This window comes from Loxodonta africana, chromosome 6, assembly GCF_030014295.1.
Source record: "Loxodonta africana isolate mLoxAfr1 chromosome 6, mLoxAfr1.hap2, whole genome shotgun sequence".
Taxonomy (NCBI): domain Eukaryota; kingdom Metazoa; phylum Chordata; class Mammalia; order Proboscidea; family Elephantidae; genus Loxodonta; species Loxodonta africana.
Window position 1 is genome coordinate 1,445,775 of NC_087347.1, and position 16,034 is coordinate 1,461,808.

Genomic DNA, 16,034 nt, shown 5'->3' on the forward strand with positions numbered 1-16,034 from the left:
AGAAACACCAGTGTCCAGCAGGCTGCGAGGCCCAAGGCAACACGGACAGGAGATGCTTTCAGTGTGCTGGCCCCACCGTTGGCTGGCGAGGGGCTGGATGAGCCACTGTGACTTTCAGTGTGCTGGCCCCACCATTGGCTGGCGAGGGGCTGGATGAGCCACTGTGACTTTCAGTGTGCTGGCCCCACCGTTGGCTGCCGAGGGGCTGGATGAGCCACTATGACTTTCAGTGTGCTGGCCCCACCGTTGGCTGGCGAGGGGCTGGATGAGCCACTGTGACTGGTGCCAGCGACAGAGCCCTCTGAGGGTCTGCCAGCTGCTGCATGGCCGGGCACTGACGTCTGTCAGAAGGCAGCCTGCAGCAAGTGTGGAGTTCCCAGGATGTGTGCTTAATTCCTTCCCACTCCTCTTCAAGGATCAAAGCCTTGATTGTTCATTTTACAATGAGGCCCAGATTAAATATTTTTGCCTTAGAGATGCTAATGCCGTGGCCACCAGTGCAGGTTTTCTGTTGGTCCTCCTGGCTCTGCGAGCGTCTTCTCTCCATCTTCCTCCTCCTCAGCTTCTTACACATCCTTTACCTGTTCCGGCCATCACCATGGAGAGCACAGCACGCGCTCTGTTCGTTCACGTCTGGTATAAATGAGCACTTCGCTACTTCTGAACCGAGGACCTTTGGACAGCACCGCTCACGCTGTCACCTATGTGTGCCTGTCACCTGGGACCCCGCCCAGTAGGCATGTCAGGTGCTGCTGCTGCTGCTGCTGGCCCTCGGACCACTCTTCATATCGCAAAGCCTTGGAAACTGCCTGCACTTGCCATTCTCTGCCTTTTCTGCTTTTCTGGGATCCTAACATTTATATGCATTAAACTCCAGACGATGTGGTGACCGTCAGGATGTCTGCTGGTAGAGAATTCTTTGTTTTTATCTGTCTAAAGATGCCTTTACTTTGCTTCATTTCTCAAGAGTCTTTTCCCGGCAGCTAGAATCCTAGGGTGAAAGAAGATTTGTTTTGGAACTTCAAAGATACTGCTCCATTGTTTTCTGGCTTCCAGCCTTTCTCTTGAGAAGTCACTTATAAATCTTATTGCCATTCTTTTGAAAGTAATGCCCCATCCCTGACTGTTTCTCTGTGTCTTTGGTTTTCAGCCAAAGTTCTGCTATGATGTGATTTGAATATGGCGCTTGATTTTTTTTGTCAGTCTCAGAAAATTGCCCGTAATATCTTCAGATATTTTCTTGTGCCCATTCTCTTTTCTCTCTTCTTTTTTTAATTTATTTATTGTGCTTTAGTGAAAGTTTACAAATCAAGTCAGTCTCTCATACAAAAATTTATATACACCTTGCTATATACTCCTGGTTACTCTCCCCCTAATTAGACAGCACACTCCTTCCCTCTGCTCTCTGTTTTCGTGTCCATTCGGCTAGCTTCTGACCCCTTCTGCCCTCTCATCTCCCCTCCAGACCGGAGATGCCCACATAGTCTCATGTGTCTACTTGATCTAAGAATGTCACTCCTCACCAGTATCATTTTCTATCCCATAGTCCAGTCCAATCCCTGTCTGAAGAGTTGGCTTTGTGGAGGGTTCCTGTCTTGGGCCAACAGAATGTCTGGGGAACCACTACCTCTGGGGCCCTTGCAGTCTCAGTCAGACCATTAAGTCTGGTCAGTTTGCGAGAATTTGGAGTCTGCATCCATTGCTCTCCTGGTGCCTCAGGGGTTCTCTGTTGTGTTCCCTGTCAGGGCGGTCATCGGTTGTAGCTGGGTACCATCTAGCTCTTCTGGTCTCAGGCTGATGTAGTCTATGGCTTATGTGGCCCTTTCTGTCTCTTGGGCTCATAATTACCTTGTGTCTTTGGTGTTCTTCATTCTCCCTTGCTGCAGGTGGGTTGAGATGAATTGATGCACCTTAGATGGCTGGTTGCTAGCGTTTAAGACTCCAGACACCACTTTCCAAAGTGGGATGCGGAGTGTTTTCTTTTATTTTTTTTTTAAATAATTTTTATTGTGGTTTAAGTGAAAGTTTACAAATCAAGTCAGTCTCTCACATATAAACTTATATACATCTTACTCCATACTCCCATTTACTCTCCCCCTAATAAGTCAGCCTGCTCCCTCCTTCCAGTGTTTCCTTTCATGACCGTTTTGCCAGTTTCTAAACCTCTCTACCCTCCCATCTCCCCTGTAGACAGGAGATCCCAACATAGTCTCAAGTGTCCACCTGATACAGGTAGCTCACTCCTCATCAGCATCTCTCTCCAACCCATTGTCCAGTCCCTTCCATGTCTGATGAGTTGTCTTCGGGAATGGTTCCTGTCCTGGGCCAACAGAAGGTTTGGGGACCATGACTGCCAGGATTTTTCTAGTCTCAATCAGACCATTAAGTCTGGTCTTTTTATGAGAATTTGGGGTCTGCATCCCACTGATCTTCTGCTCCCTCAGGGGTTCTCTGTTGTGCTCCCTGTCAGGGCAGTCATCGGTTGTGGTCGGGTAGCATCTAGTTCTTCTGGTCTCAGGATGATGTAAGTGTCTAGTTCATGTGGCCCTTTCTGTCTCTTGGGCTCCTAGTTATCATATGACCTTGGTGTTCTTCATTCTCTTTTGATCCAGGTGGGTTGAGACCAATTGATACATCTTAGATGGCTGCTTGTTAGCATTTAAGACACCACAGTTGAAAGTGGGATGCAGAATGTTTTCTTAATAGAATTTATTTTGCCGATTGACTTAGATGTCCCCTGAAGCCATAGTCCCGAAACCCCTGCCCTTGCTCGGCTGACCTTCGAAGCATTCAGTTTATTCAGGAAACTTCTTTGCTTTTGGTCCAGCCCAGTTGAGCTGACCTTCCCTGTATTAAGTGTTGTCCTTCCCTTCACCTAAAGTAGTTTTATCTGCTATCTAATCAGTAAATAACCCTCTCCTACCCTCCCTCCCCCATCTCATAACCACAAAAGAATGTGTTCTTCTTAGTTTAAACTATTTCTCAAGATCTTATAATAGTGGTCTTATACAATATTTGTCCTTCTGCCTCTGACTAATTTCGCTCAGCATAATGCCTTCCAGGTTCCTCCATGTTATGAAATGTTTCACAGATTCGTCACTGTTCTTTATCGATGCGTAGTAATCCATTGTGTGAATATACCATAATTTATTTACCCATTCATCTGTTGATGGACACCTTGGTTGCTTCCAGCTTTTTGCTATTGTAAACAGTGCTGCCATAAACATGGGTGTGCATATATCTGTTCGTGTAAAGGCTCTTATTTCCCTGGAATATATTCCGAGGAGTGGGATTTCTGGGTTGTATGGTAGTTCTATTTCTAACTTTTTAAGGAAACGCCAGATAGATTTCCAAAGTGGTTGTACCATTTGACATTCCCACCAGCAGTGTAGAAGTGTTCCAGTCTCTCCACAGCCTCTCCAACATTTATTATTTTGTGTTTTTTGGATTAATGCTAGCCTTGTTGGAGTGAGATGAAATCTCATCGTGGTTTTAATTTGCATTTATATAATGGCTAATGATCGAGAGCGTTTTCTCAAGTATCTGTTAGCTGCCTGAATATCTTCTTTAGTGAAATGTGTGTTCATATCCTTTGCCCACTTCTTGATTGGGTTGTTTGTCTTTTTGTGGTTGAGTTTTAACAGAATCATATAGATTTTAGAGATCAGGTGCTGGTCGGAGATGTCATAGCTGAAAATTCTTTCCCAATCTATAGGTGGTCTTTTTACTCTTTTGGTGAAGTCTTTAGATGAGCATAGGTGTTTGATTTTTAGGAGCTCCTAGTTATCTGGTTTCTCTTCGTCATTTTTGGTAATGTTTTATATTCTGTTTATGCCTTCTATTAGGGCTCCTAACGTTGCCCCTATTTTTTTTTCCATGATGTTTATCACCTTAGTCTTTATGTTTCAGACTTTGATCCACATGGAGTTAGGTTTTGTGCATGGTGTGAGGTATGGGTCCTGTTTCATTTTTTTGCAAATGGATATCCAGTTATGCCAGCACCGTTTGTTGAAAAGACTGTCTTTTCCCCAATTAACTGACACTGGGCCTTTGTCAAATATCAGCTGCTCATATGTGGATGGATTTATATCTGGGTTCTCAATTCTGTTCCATTGGTCTGTATGCCTGTTGTTGTACCAGTACCAGGCTGTTTTGACTACTGTGGCTGTATAATATGTTCTAAAATCAAGTAGAGTGAGACCTCCCACTTTCTTCTTCTTTTTCAGTAATGCTTTACTTATCCAGGGCTTCTTTCCTTTCCATATGAAGTTCGTGATTTGTTTCTCCATCACATTAAAAGATGTCGTTGGAATTTGGATCGGAAGTGCATTGTATATATAGATGGCTTTTGGTAGAATAGACATTTTTATTATGTTAAGTCTTCCTATCCATGAGCAAGGTATGTTTTTCCACTTATGTAGGTCCCTTTTAGTTTCTTGCACTACTACTTTGTAGTTTTCTTTGTACAGGTCTTCTACATCTTTGGTAAGATTTATTCCTAAGTATTTTATCTTCTTGGGGGCTACTGTGAATGGTATTGATTTGGTGATTTCCTCTTCGATGTTCTTTTTGTTGGTGTAGAGGAATCCAACTGATTTTTGTTATGTTTACCTTGTAACCTGAAACTCTGTACAACTCTTCTATTAGTTTCAGTAGTTTTCTGGAGGATTCCTTAGGGTTTTCTGTGTATAAGATCATGTCATCTGCAAATAGAGAGACTTTTACTTCTTCCTTGCCAATCCAGATGCCCTTTATTTCTTTGTCTAGCCTAATTGCTCTGGCTAGGACCTCCAGCACAATGTTGAATTAGAGCGGTGATAAAGGGCATCCTTGTCTGGTTCCTGTTCTCAAGGGAAATGCTTTCAGGCTCTCTCCATTTAGAATGATGTTGGCTGTTGGCTTTCTATATGCCCTTTATTATGTTGAGGAATTTTCCTTCAGTTCCTATTTTGCTGAGAGTTTTTATCATGAATGGGTGCTGGACTTTGTCAAATGTCTTTTCTCCATCAATTGATAAGATCATGTGGTTTTTGTCTTTCGTTTTATTTATATGGTGGATTACATTAATGGTTTTTCTAATATTGAACCAACCTTGCATACCTGGTATAAATCCCACTTGGTTGTGGTGGATTATTTTTTTGATATGTTGTTGAATTCGATTGGCTAGAATTTTGTTGAGGATTTTTGCATCTATGTTCATGAGGGATATAGGTCTGTAATTTTCTTTTTTTGTGGTATCTTTACCTGGTTTTGGTATCAGGGATATGCTGGCTTCATGAGTTAGGTAGTATTCCATCATTTTCTGTGCTCTGAAAGACCTTTAGTAGCAGTGGTGTTAACTCTTCTCTGAAAGTTTGGTAGAACTGCAGTGAAGCCGTCTGGACCAGGGCTTTTTTTTGTTGGGAGTTTTTTGATTACCTTTTCAATCTCTTTTTTTGTTATGGGTCTATTTAGTTGTTCTACTTCTGATTGTGTTGGTTTAGGTAGGTCGTGTTTTTCTAGGAATTCATCCATTTCTTCTAGGTTTGCAAATTTGTTAGAGTACAATTTTTCATAATAATCTGATACGATTCTTTTAATTACAGTTCGGTCTGTTGTGATGTGGCCCTTCTCGTTTCTTATTCGGGTTATTTGTTTCCTGCCTGTATTTCTATAGTCAGTCTGGCCAATGGTTTATCAATTTTGTTAATTTTTTCAAAGAACCAGCTTTTGGCGTTGTTAATTCTTTCAATTGTTTTTCTGTTCTCTAATTCATTTAATTTAGTTCTGCTCTAATTTTTATTGTTTTCTTCTGGTGCCTGATGGATTCTTTTGTTGCTCGCTTTCTATTTTTTCAAGTTGTAGGGACAGTTCTCTGCTTTTGGCTCTTTCTTCTTTTTGTATGTGTGCTTTTATCGATATAAATTGACCTCTGAGCACTGCTTTTGTTGTGTCCCAGAGGTTTTGATAGGAAGTGTTTTCATTGTCATTGCATTCTATTGAATTTCTTTATTCCCTCCTTAATGTCTTCTATAACCCAGTCTTTTTTGAGCAGGGTATTGTTCAGTTTCCATGTATTTGATTTCTTTTCCCTGATTTTTCTGTTACTGATTTCTTTTATGGCCTTGTGGTCTGAGAAGATGCTTTGTAATATTTCAGTGTTTTGGATTCTGCAAAGGTTTGTTTTATGACCGAATATGTGATCTATTCTAGAGAACGTTCCATGTGCACTAGAAAAAAAAGTATACTTTGCAGCTGTTGGGTGGAGTGTTCTGTATAAGTCTATGAGGTCAGGTTGGTTGATTGTAGCAATTAGGTCTTACGTGTCTCTATTGAGTTTCTTACGGGAAGTCCTGTCCTTCTCCAAAGTGGTGTGTTGAAGTCTCCTACTATAATTGTGGAGGTGTCTATCTCACTTTTCAGTTCTGTTAAAGTTTGTTTTATGTATCTTGCAGCCCTGTCATTGGGTGCATAAATATTTAATATGGTTATATCTTCCTGGTCAATTGTCCCTTTAATCATTATGTAGTGTCGTTCTTTATCCTTTGTGGTAGATTTAACTTCGAAGTCTATTTTTGTCAGAAATTAATATTGCTACCCCTGCTCTTTTTTGCTTATTGTTTGCTTGATATATTTTTTTCCATCCTTTGAGTTTTAGTTTGTTTGTGTCTCTAAGTCTACGGTGTGTCTCTTGTAGGCAGCATATAGACGGATCATGTTTCTTTATCCAGTCTGAGACTCTCTGTCTCTATTGGTGCATTTAGTCCATTTACATTCAGCGTAATTATAGATAAGTATGTGTTTTGTTTTGTTTTGTTTTAAAAAAAGAAAAACACATACTTTTTTATGTGTTTAGTGCTGTCATTTTGATGCTTTTTTGTGTGTGTTGTTTACAATTTCATTTTTCCACTTACTTTTTTGTCCTGAGTTTTTCTTTGTAAATTGTGTGTTCCTCATTTTCATAGTAGTTGAATTTATGTTTGCTGAGTCGTTATGTTTTTCTTGGTTTTTATTTTGAATTATGGAATTGTTAGACCTCTTTGTGGTTACCTTAATATTTACCCCTATTTTTCTACATAAAAACCTAACTTGTATTGTCCTATATCACCTTGTATCCCTCTCCATATGGCAGTTCTATGCCTCCTGTATTTAGTCCCTCTTTTTGATTTTTTTTTTTTTTGATTATTGTGATCTTTTACCTAATGACTTCAGTGATCCCCTGTTTTGAGCATTTTTTTCGTTTTAAAATTAATCTTAATTTGTTTTTGTGATTTCCCTATTTGAGTTGATATCAGGATGTTCTGTTCTGTGACCTTGTGTTGTATTGGTATATGATACTATTGATTTTGTTACCAAACAATCCTTTAGTATTTCTTCTAGCTTTGGTTTGGTTTTTGCAAATTCTCTAAGCTTGTGTCTATCTGTAAATGTTTTAATTTCACCTTCATATTTGAGAGAGAGTTTTGCTGGATATATGATCCTTGGCTGGCAGTTTTTCTCCTTCAGTGCTCTGTATATGTCATCCCATTGCCTTCTTGACTGCATGGTTTCTGCTGAGTAGTCTGAACTTATTGATTCTCCTTTGTAGGTGACTTTTCGTTTATCCTTGGCTGCTTTTAAAATTTTCTCTTTATCTTTGGTTTTGGCAAGTTTAATGATAATATGCCTTGGTGATTTTATTTTTGGATCAATTTTGTATGGGGTTCCATGAGCATCTTGGATAGATATCCTTACATCTTTCACGATGCCAGGGAAGTTTTCTGCCAACAGATCTTCAACCATTCTCTCTGTATTTTCTGTTATCCCTCCCTGTTCTGGAACTCCAATCACACGCAAGTTATTCTTCTTGATAGAGTGCCACATGATTCTTAGGGTTTCTTCATTTTTTGAAATTCTTTTATCTGATTTTTCTTCAACTATATTGGTGTCAATTGCCTTATCCTCCAACTCCTCCATGCAGAGTGTTTTCTTAGCAGATTTTATTATGTCAGTTGACCTAGATATCCCATGAAACCATGGTCCCCAAACCCCTGCCCCTGCTACGCTGGCCTTCAAAGTGTTCAGTTTGTTCAGGAAACTTCTTTGCTTTTGGTTCAGTCCAGTTGTGCTGACCTCTCCCGTACTGTGTGTTGTCTGTCCCTTCACCCAAAATAGTTCTTGTCTACTGTCTAATTAGTGAATACCCCTCTCTCTCCACTCTTATAACCATCAAAGAATATTTTCTTCTCTGTTTAAACTATTTTTTGAGTTCTTATTATAGTGGTCTCATACAATGTTTGTTCTTTTGAAACTGACTACTTTCACTCATCATAATGCCTTCCAGATTCCTCCCTGTTATGAAATGTTTCACAGATTCATCACTGTTCTTTATCAATGAGTAGTGTTCCATCGTGTGAACATACCATAATTTATTCATTCATCTGTTGATGGGCACCTTGGTTGCTTCCATCTTTTTGCTACTGTAAACAGTGCTGCAATAAACATGGGTGTACATACATCTATTTGTATAAAGGCTCTTAGTTCTCTAGGATGTATTCCAAGCAGTGGGATTGCTGGATCATATGGTAGTTCTACTTCTAGCTTTTTAAGGAGGCGCCAAATCGATTTCCAAAGTGGCTGTACCTTCTCTCTTCTTCTTGGACTCCAGTTACGCATACATTGAACTTTTTTACCGTTTCCAGCATCTCTCATGCTTTGATCGTATTTTGTAGTTTCTTCTCTCCAAGCTTCAGTCTGGATATTTTCTACTGACTGTTTTCCGGTTCATCAACCCTAATAACTTCACTTTTGGCCTCCTGGGTGTGTGTGTTTCCATTACCTGCTTTTTCTTTTGAAAATCCGTCATTTGCTGTTATTCCCTGGTTTGCTCAAGATATGTTTTTTCCTTTTCTTCTTGAATTCTAGACATCATGTGTGAAAAATTATAGTCATAATCTGTGGCTTTGGTTGACATGAACTTTGACCAAAGAACAGTCCTTATGCCTCTGGTTGTCGATCAGGAAGGGCAGATCGTGTTAGCCTGGTATTGAGCTGCTTCGAAGCTGAACGTCTCTAGAAGGCTGGTCTGTTTCTGGTTAACCTGTACTCCTGGGATCTCGACTGAGCCTGGCATGTTCTCCAGCGTCTCTCCTAGACAGATCCTGAACCCAGATTTTGACTTCCTTTGCTTAGCTCCTCAGTCCCTTGGCCACCACTTCCTGTTTCATCTTGGCCTTCACCCTTGTCCCCTCAACCTCCAGGCACTGCTTGCAATCCACACTGGGCCCAAGTGAGTAACGGCTCAAACTGGCCCCCCTCTGCACCCCTTCTCCAGGGGACCCTGGTCCTAGCTGCGTTGGCGGTTCTCTGATGCCTTTCAGTAGTCTGGCTTTTCTGTTTTTTTCAGCACAAGACAGTTGGTCAGTTACAAAGTACAAAGTAGTTGAGCATGGCCAGAAGCAGAACTAATATTCCATGTACTTCTGGAAGCCCCACCATGCTCCTCAGTTCCAGAAAGGTGAAGATGGTCTGTGAGTTTTCTCTCAACACTTGTCATGGTTTCACACTTTTTACCAGCAAACACTGGCGGATTTTCTCTTACAAAGTGCTGGAAACTCCAGGCATTTAGTATTGCCTAATTTGGAGATTGCAACAGACATGTGTTCTTGTTGGAAATGGCTGCTGTTATTTATTCTGATGTATTAGTGGTTCCGAAGGTGTGTTACTGATTTTTCCAAGGACACATTTGACATCAGTTCAAGACAGGACTTCAGACCGGTTCGTTCTCGTTCAACCCCCTGCTGAGAATTTGCCTTTTCACCCCAGATATTACTGGAACAGAATCTGCATTTTAGTAAGGTCCCCAGGTGATTCTGACGTATACACACGTAGGTTAAAACGTAGATTCTGATTCAGTATATCTAGGTTGGAGATGCGAATTCTCACCAGGGGGTTGAACCAGTTCAAAGCCCTGGTTCAAGAATGTGGTGTAAAAGTGGAAAGTGACAAATAAGGAAAACATTTGAAAGTTCAGCTTTTGTCTGATCAGGTGTGTGATTTATAAAAACAGATTGGGTCTAAATGCTCCCTGTGTGGACAGCTCCTGCGTTCACCTGTTGGTCGTCGGGGGGCACCTGAGGGACAGTGGAGAGCCGTGGCCTGAAACCTCGGTCTGGCCAAGCCTGTTGGCAGCTCTGGGCTGGGCGTCTGCCACCTGTGACAAGGACGCTTGTGGCTCACAGGCCTGTGACAAGTCAGGTAACACGTGGTGACATCTGCCAGAGTGCTTGGCCATGGCAGGTGCCAGAGCATTTGTCAAACCTTCCGAAGATGAAGCTAAGGTGTTTGTGTGTCTGTCTGTTCTCCTGCTTAGATTACCCGAAAATTCAGGCTGAATTCTGAAGGCAAACTTGAACAGACAGTCTCCATGGCAACCACTACTCAGCCGATGACTCAGCATCTTCACATCACCTACAGGAAGGTGACACCGTGAACCAGCGAGCCTCGTCCTTGTCCTCAAGGGCGGGGCCTCCAGGGACGTCCAGCTGCTTGTACGTCGACGGTGTGGCTTGGCCGCATCCCTGGAGCAGAGCGGCCTGGCCCGCGGGTGCGGCGGGCAGGAGAGTGTCGTTCAGATGTCCCCGTAATGGAGTAGAAAAACCAAATAAAAGGCCTTTATTTTTGTGGCTGAGGATTTTGCATATTATCGCTGTGTAGACTGTATGTTTTTCATCTGCTGATAATGGTTTTCCAGAGTCTTTACCCTAAGAATGAAGAAGGGATGGCTCTTTCCTTCTTTTTTTCCTGCAGTTTTGACAAGAGCTAAGATACTTATAAATTTTCAATAGTCAACAATAATTGAAGGTAAAGATGGGAAAATGAATTGCAGTATATTTTTGTTACTTTTACAAAGAGATAAAGGAGGCCAGGGACCCATCCACTGAGGCCAAAGGGCGCTTATTCCCAACACGAGAGACTGGTTGTTAATTTAGTATCATTATATGAAGTTTATTTTATTATTCTGTAATATAATATTACTTGTTTTGTTTACCATGAAGTTTCCAAACACAGTAATCCCCGGCAACCCAGCTTCAATTGCTGAATTCATCTGTGTGTGTGTGTGCGCGCGCGCGAGCGTGTGAGCGCGCACGCTAAAGAGTTTTTAAGCAAGTTCCAGACATAATGGCATTTACCCTTAAATACTTTGGTGGTCATCTAAAATCAAAACGATACACTTTTCTTTTTAACACGCAGTACACGAGACCTGGCCCACAGGTATAAGCGGGAAGTGTCAAAAGGGGGTGGTGCTCTGGCCCCCACAATGAATGCTTCGGTAGCCACCCTGCTCCGGGCCAGGGACAGGCCTCGCCACGTGGTGGTGCCGGGACCTGAGGGCTCAGAGGATGGCCCAGGGCTGCTACTCAGCCTTCTGATGTAGTGGGGGGCATGGCCAGCACTTGGAGACCAAGGGGCAGCGAGGGCTGGAGTTGCCCCAAAGGAGCCTGGCGCTGCAGGAATGAGTGATTTGAGAGAACCTGAAGGCACCAAGTTTCCCTCCCTACCCCACCCCCCAGCCAGCATCCCAGGCTCCTACCCACTGCTGGCTAGAAGGGAGTCTGAGGGGCCGCACCCAGAGCAGGGCCAGAGCGTATGAAGCCTAGAGTCAAGTGTGCCATCCTAATGACAACGAGAAGTCTAGAGTGTTGCCTGATACAGTCCTTGTTCTGACCGCCGCCCCTGGTGGTCTGAGAGGTGTATCGTGGGCTTGTTTAAGGCCAGGCCCCGCACCCTCAGTCTAGACTGTCCTGGGTTCTCCCCAACATGGGCTTAGCCAGCACCCCTTGCCCTGGAGCCGTTTCCCTGTCTCACTGGTCCCTCTGTCCCCTGTGTCCCGTGGGCTGGCGTGAGGCACACTGGAGGCTCATTGTGGCAGTGCCACAATCAGGAGACTCGGGAGTCACTGCTGGGGACCACCTGGTCCCTCGCACCCAGTGTGGCCATCCATGGGTGGCCACCGCCCAAAGCCTTAGGCCTGCGTCCATGGTCAGAGCCCTCTACAGAACTTCCCTTCACCCACTCAGCTCCATGTGGTGACCCGGAAAGACTTTCACCCGGAAGGCAGCACGGGTGCCTGTTCTTCTGTCCGTGATCAATGTTTAGGGTAAGCACCCAGCAGCCTCAGGGGTGTCTAGTGGTCATGATGTCTCCCACCTGTCTCCCTGCCCCCACTCCGCCATCATATGAGCTCAGGACTTGGTATAGTCAGTGATTTTAATCAAGTGCAGTCTTTTTCTCTGGGGGGTGGGTGGGTGCTCACATTGTCCAGCGTTTGGCCAGGAAGAGCCCTGCAGGCCCACGAGCCCCTGAAGCAGCCTGGCTCCTGTTGCCATGACAGTCCCACGCCCTTCCCAAAAGCTGCCTCCCCGGGACCTGGGGCCCCACCTCTCCAGAGGCTGGCATTCTGCAGGGGTGGGCATTAGAGACCACGGATGGGCACAGGGTGCTGATCTCAGGCAGGCTGGTCCTGCTTCCAGGGTTTTCCACAAACAGCTAGGAAACCCGTCTGTGAGTCATTTACTTACTTACGTATTTATTTGTTTTCACTGAACTATGCGAGAGGAACCCGCAGAAGCTTTGACCCTGTGGGAAATGCACAGCTTTAAAGAAAAAAATGAGTTCACATTGATGTTTCCAATTCAGATTTTAAGATTACAGAATTTTTTACTCAGATTCTTTGATGTCATCTTCTTTTAAGCTAAAAATGTGGGTTCTTTATACCATTCACGTTATTTGCTTTATCCTATAGGAACCGTTTCGAGATGCTGCTGCTGCTGCTCACAGTAGGACTACCGAACGCAGTTTGTTTTCTGCTGTTCTTTTTATGTCGCTGTTGTTGTGACACCGAGTCTGTTCCGACTCCCAGCAGCCCTGTGTGACAGGGTAGAGCTGCTCCATAGGGTGTTCCTGGCTGTGATCTTTACAGAAGCAGATCTTTTCTCCCACAGAGCTGCTGGGTGGATTCAAACCACTAACCTTTTGGTAAGTAGCCGAGCACTTAGCCGTACTCACCCGTTAAAAGATGTACCATACTGTTCTATGGAGCCCTGGTAGTGCAGCGGTTAAGAGTTTGGCTGTTAACCAAAAGGTCAGCAGTTCAAATTCCACCAGCCACTCCTTGGAAACACCCTGGGGTAGTCCTACTCTGCCTTACAGGGTCGCTATGAGTCAGAATCAACTTGACAGCTACGGGGATACTATACTGTATTACCATTAGAATAATTGTTTTTGTTGGGTGGTTATGGCACAATTTGATAAACAGGTTCATTTGTTTCTGTTTAATTCAGAGATGGTCTTTTTGTTGAAGTTATTTTTGATTGTGTAAAGCACTCGACATGATTTTATCATCACAACCACAGAATAGGCACTCAGCTTTCTCGCTCCGTGGACCAGGAAGCCCACTGTGCTGTCTCCTGTCAGTCTCTCCTGCCACCGTTTCTCTGCCACCATGTCTCGCTGTCTTGGGTGTTACAGTGCTGTCTCCTGGGCCCAAGAGCTTCTCAGCACAGGAATCCAGTGTCCAGAGGACACACTCTCCACTCCTGGCTGTTGTTCCTTTGCGATGGTGGGATCCTTTCTTTCCTGTCTCTGGGATGGCTCATGTCAAGCGCAGCAGGGTGGCGAAACTGATCAATCCGGTTGGTGGGTCACAATAACCCTATTTGCACAGTCCTACCCCATTACTTGGGCAGGAGCCACAAGACCATGGCGAGGAAGGCCACACAAAAGCGATCCATCACACTGGCACTTACATTGGAAGAAGATGCCACCTAGGACTTTATAACTAGAGAAGAGCAGTCAATGCCTGGCTTCAAAGGACAGAAGGACTCTCTCGTTAGGGGCTAATGCAACTGGTGACTTTAAGTGGAAGCCAACGCTCATTTACCATTCTGAAAACCCTAGGGCCCTTGAGAATTATGCTAAATCTAATGCCTGTGCTCTATAAACGGAACAACAAAGCCTGCATGAGAGCACATCTGTTTACAACATGGTTTACTGAATATTTTAAGCCTACTGTTGAGACCTACTGCTCAGAAAAAAAGATTCCTTTCAAAATGACTGCTCATTGACAATGCACTTAGTCACCCAAGTGCTCTGATGAAGATGTACAAGGAGATTGATGTTGTTTCCATGCTTGGTAACACAGCATCCATTCTGCAGCCCATGGATCAAGTCTTATTATTTAAGAAATACATTTCGTAAGGCTATAGCTGCCATGGATAGTGATTCCTCTGATGGAGCTGGGCAAAGTAAATTGAAAACCTTCTGGAAAGGATTCAGCATTCTAGATGCCATTAAGAATACTCATGACCCATGAGAGGAGGTCAAAATATCAACATTAAAAGGAGTTTGGAAGTTAATTCCAACCATCATGGATGACTTTGCAGAGTTCAAGACTTAAGTGGAGGAAGTAACTGCAGGTGTGGTGGAAACAGCAAGAGAACCAGAATTAGAAGTGGAGCCTGAAGACGTGACTGAATTGCTGCAATCTCACAATGAAACTTGAACAGAAGAGGAGTTGTCTCTGGGGATGAGCAAAGAAACTGGTTTCCTGGGATGGAATCTACTCCTGACGAAGATGCTGTGAACACTGCTGAAGTGACAGCAAAGGATTTAGAATATCACGTAAGCTTAGCTGATAAAGCAGTGGCGGGGTTTGAGAGGACGGACCCCGATTGTGAAAGAAGTTCTGCTGTGGGTAAAACGCTGTCACACGGCACCTCAGGCTACAGAGAAATCTTTCGTGAAAAGAGTCAGTCGATGCAGCAAACTTCGCTGTTGTCTTATTCTAAGAAATTGCCACCCCAACCTTCAGCAGCCCACATGGAGGCAAGATCTTCCACCAGCAAAAAGATATGACTCGTTGATGGTTCGATAATGGTTAGCATTTTTTGGCAATATTTTTTAATTACGGTATGTACATTGTTTCTTTAGACATAATGCTATTAGTACACTTGAAAGACTACAGCATAGTGTAAACGTAACTTTTATATGCACTGGAAAACCGAAAGATTTGTGTGACTCACTTTATTGCAGTGGTCTGGAACCAAACCCACAATACCTCCGAGGTATGCCTATATTCTGATTCCCGCTTTGACTCTGCTGTCCATTATGGTAACTGTGCCCACCTTGTCTTTGGGAATTTCGGCTGCCACTTGGCTCCTCCCACCCTGGGATTCAGTCGCCCCCACTGTAAGTCCTGTGGCTAGCATTTTCCACCTTAGGGAAAAGAATGATTTGTTCCCCACACAGATTTACTCCTCACAGTTGTGGTAAAAGATGTGTCCCCTGGGCACTCCCTGGGTGGTGGGTGGGTCAGGCATGAGAAACCTACCCTAACACTCCAATTTCTCTAAACCTCTGGATACCTTCCTTGGTAGTACACCAAGGCATTTACACCTGATTTGGTGTAGGCCACCTTTGGGTTCATGTTTCCACCAACCAACCAGCCAAACAAACTGTTAGATCCTTTTCTAGCCCCTCAAGCTGAAATACTGAATGAAGAGACTCTGCTTAGTACACCCATATCAGTAATTTCTGACTGACCCAACTTGTTCCTTCCACCATGATCCCACACCCTTGATATTCATTCCCACATATTCCCTGCATTTCTGTCTGCGTACATCAGAAAATTCGTGCAGTTCTTTCAGAGTGTGGTGTACCTCATCGTGGGTCACACTTAATACCTCACCTTTTGGGACCTGCTGGGACTTGAGACTGGTTACAGGTCTGGAAGCAGAGGGACAGTGGGGCAATGAGTATCTTGCAAGGCACCTGCCTCAGGGGAGGTCATTACGGTTTCCTCAGACAAAGCAGGATTCACTTTCTCAGCCAGCGGTAGGAAGGCTGGCAAAGAAGACAGCACAATTAGGGTTCAGTGTCCCCAGCTTCGCCAGTATCTGCCCGCATGTCCCCATCCCAACTTCCAGTATCTCATTCCTTCCCAGTCAGTGCCCTCACTTTAAGCCACTTGAGAGGCTGGGAATCCAATGGGCATTGCAATTCAGCCGCCCCCAGGA

At 43.9% G+C, this 16,034-nt stretch overlaps 1 protein-coding gene across 2 annotated transcripts in view; it reads left to right on the forward strand.

Annotated features, from left to right (window-relative positions):
• THAP4 (THAP domain containing 4) overlaps positions 1-14,901 on the forward strand; it is a 57,483-nt gene extending 42,582 nt beyond the window's left edge. The window contains exons 6-7 of one of the 2 annotated variants that reach the window (XR_010322193.1): positions 10,331-12,996; positions 13,374-14,901. Coding sequence is in view for 1 of the 2 variants with exons in the window: in XM_003421163.4 (XP_003421211.2) it covers positions 10,331-10,450 (120 nt within the window). In the remaining variant the exon portion in view is untranslated. Of the gene's footprint in view, positions 1-10,330 lie in introns of both variants that reach the window. The other variant, XM_003421163.4, reaches the window with a different exon arrangement.
• The last annotated feature ends 1,133 nt before the right edge of the window (positions 14,902-16,034 follow it).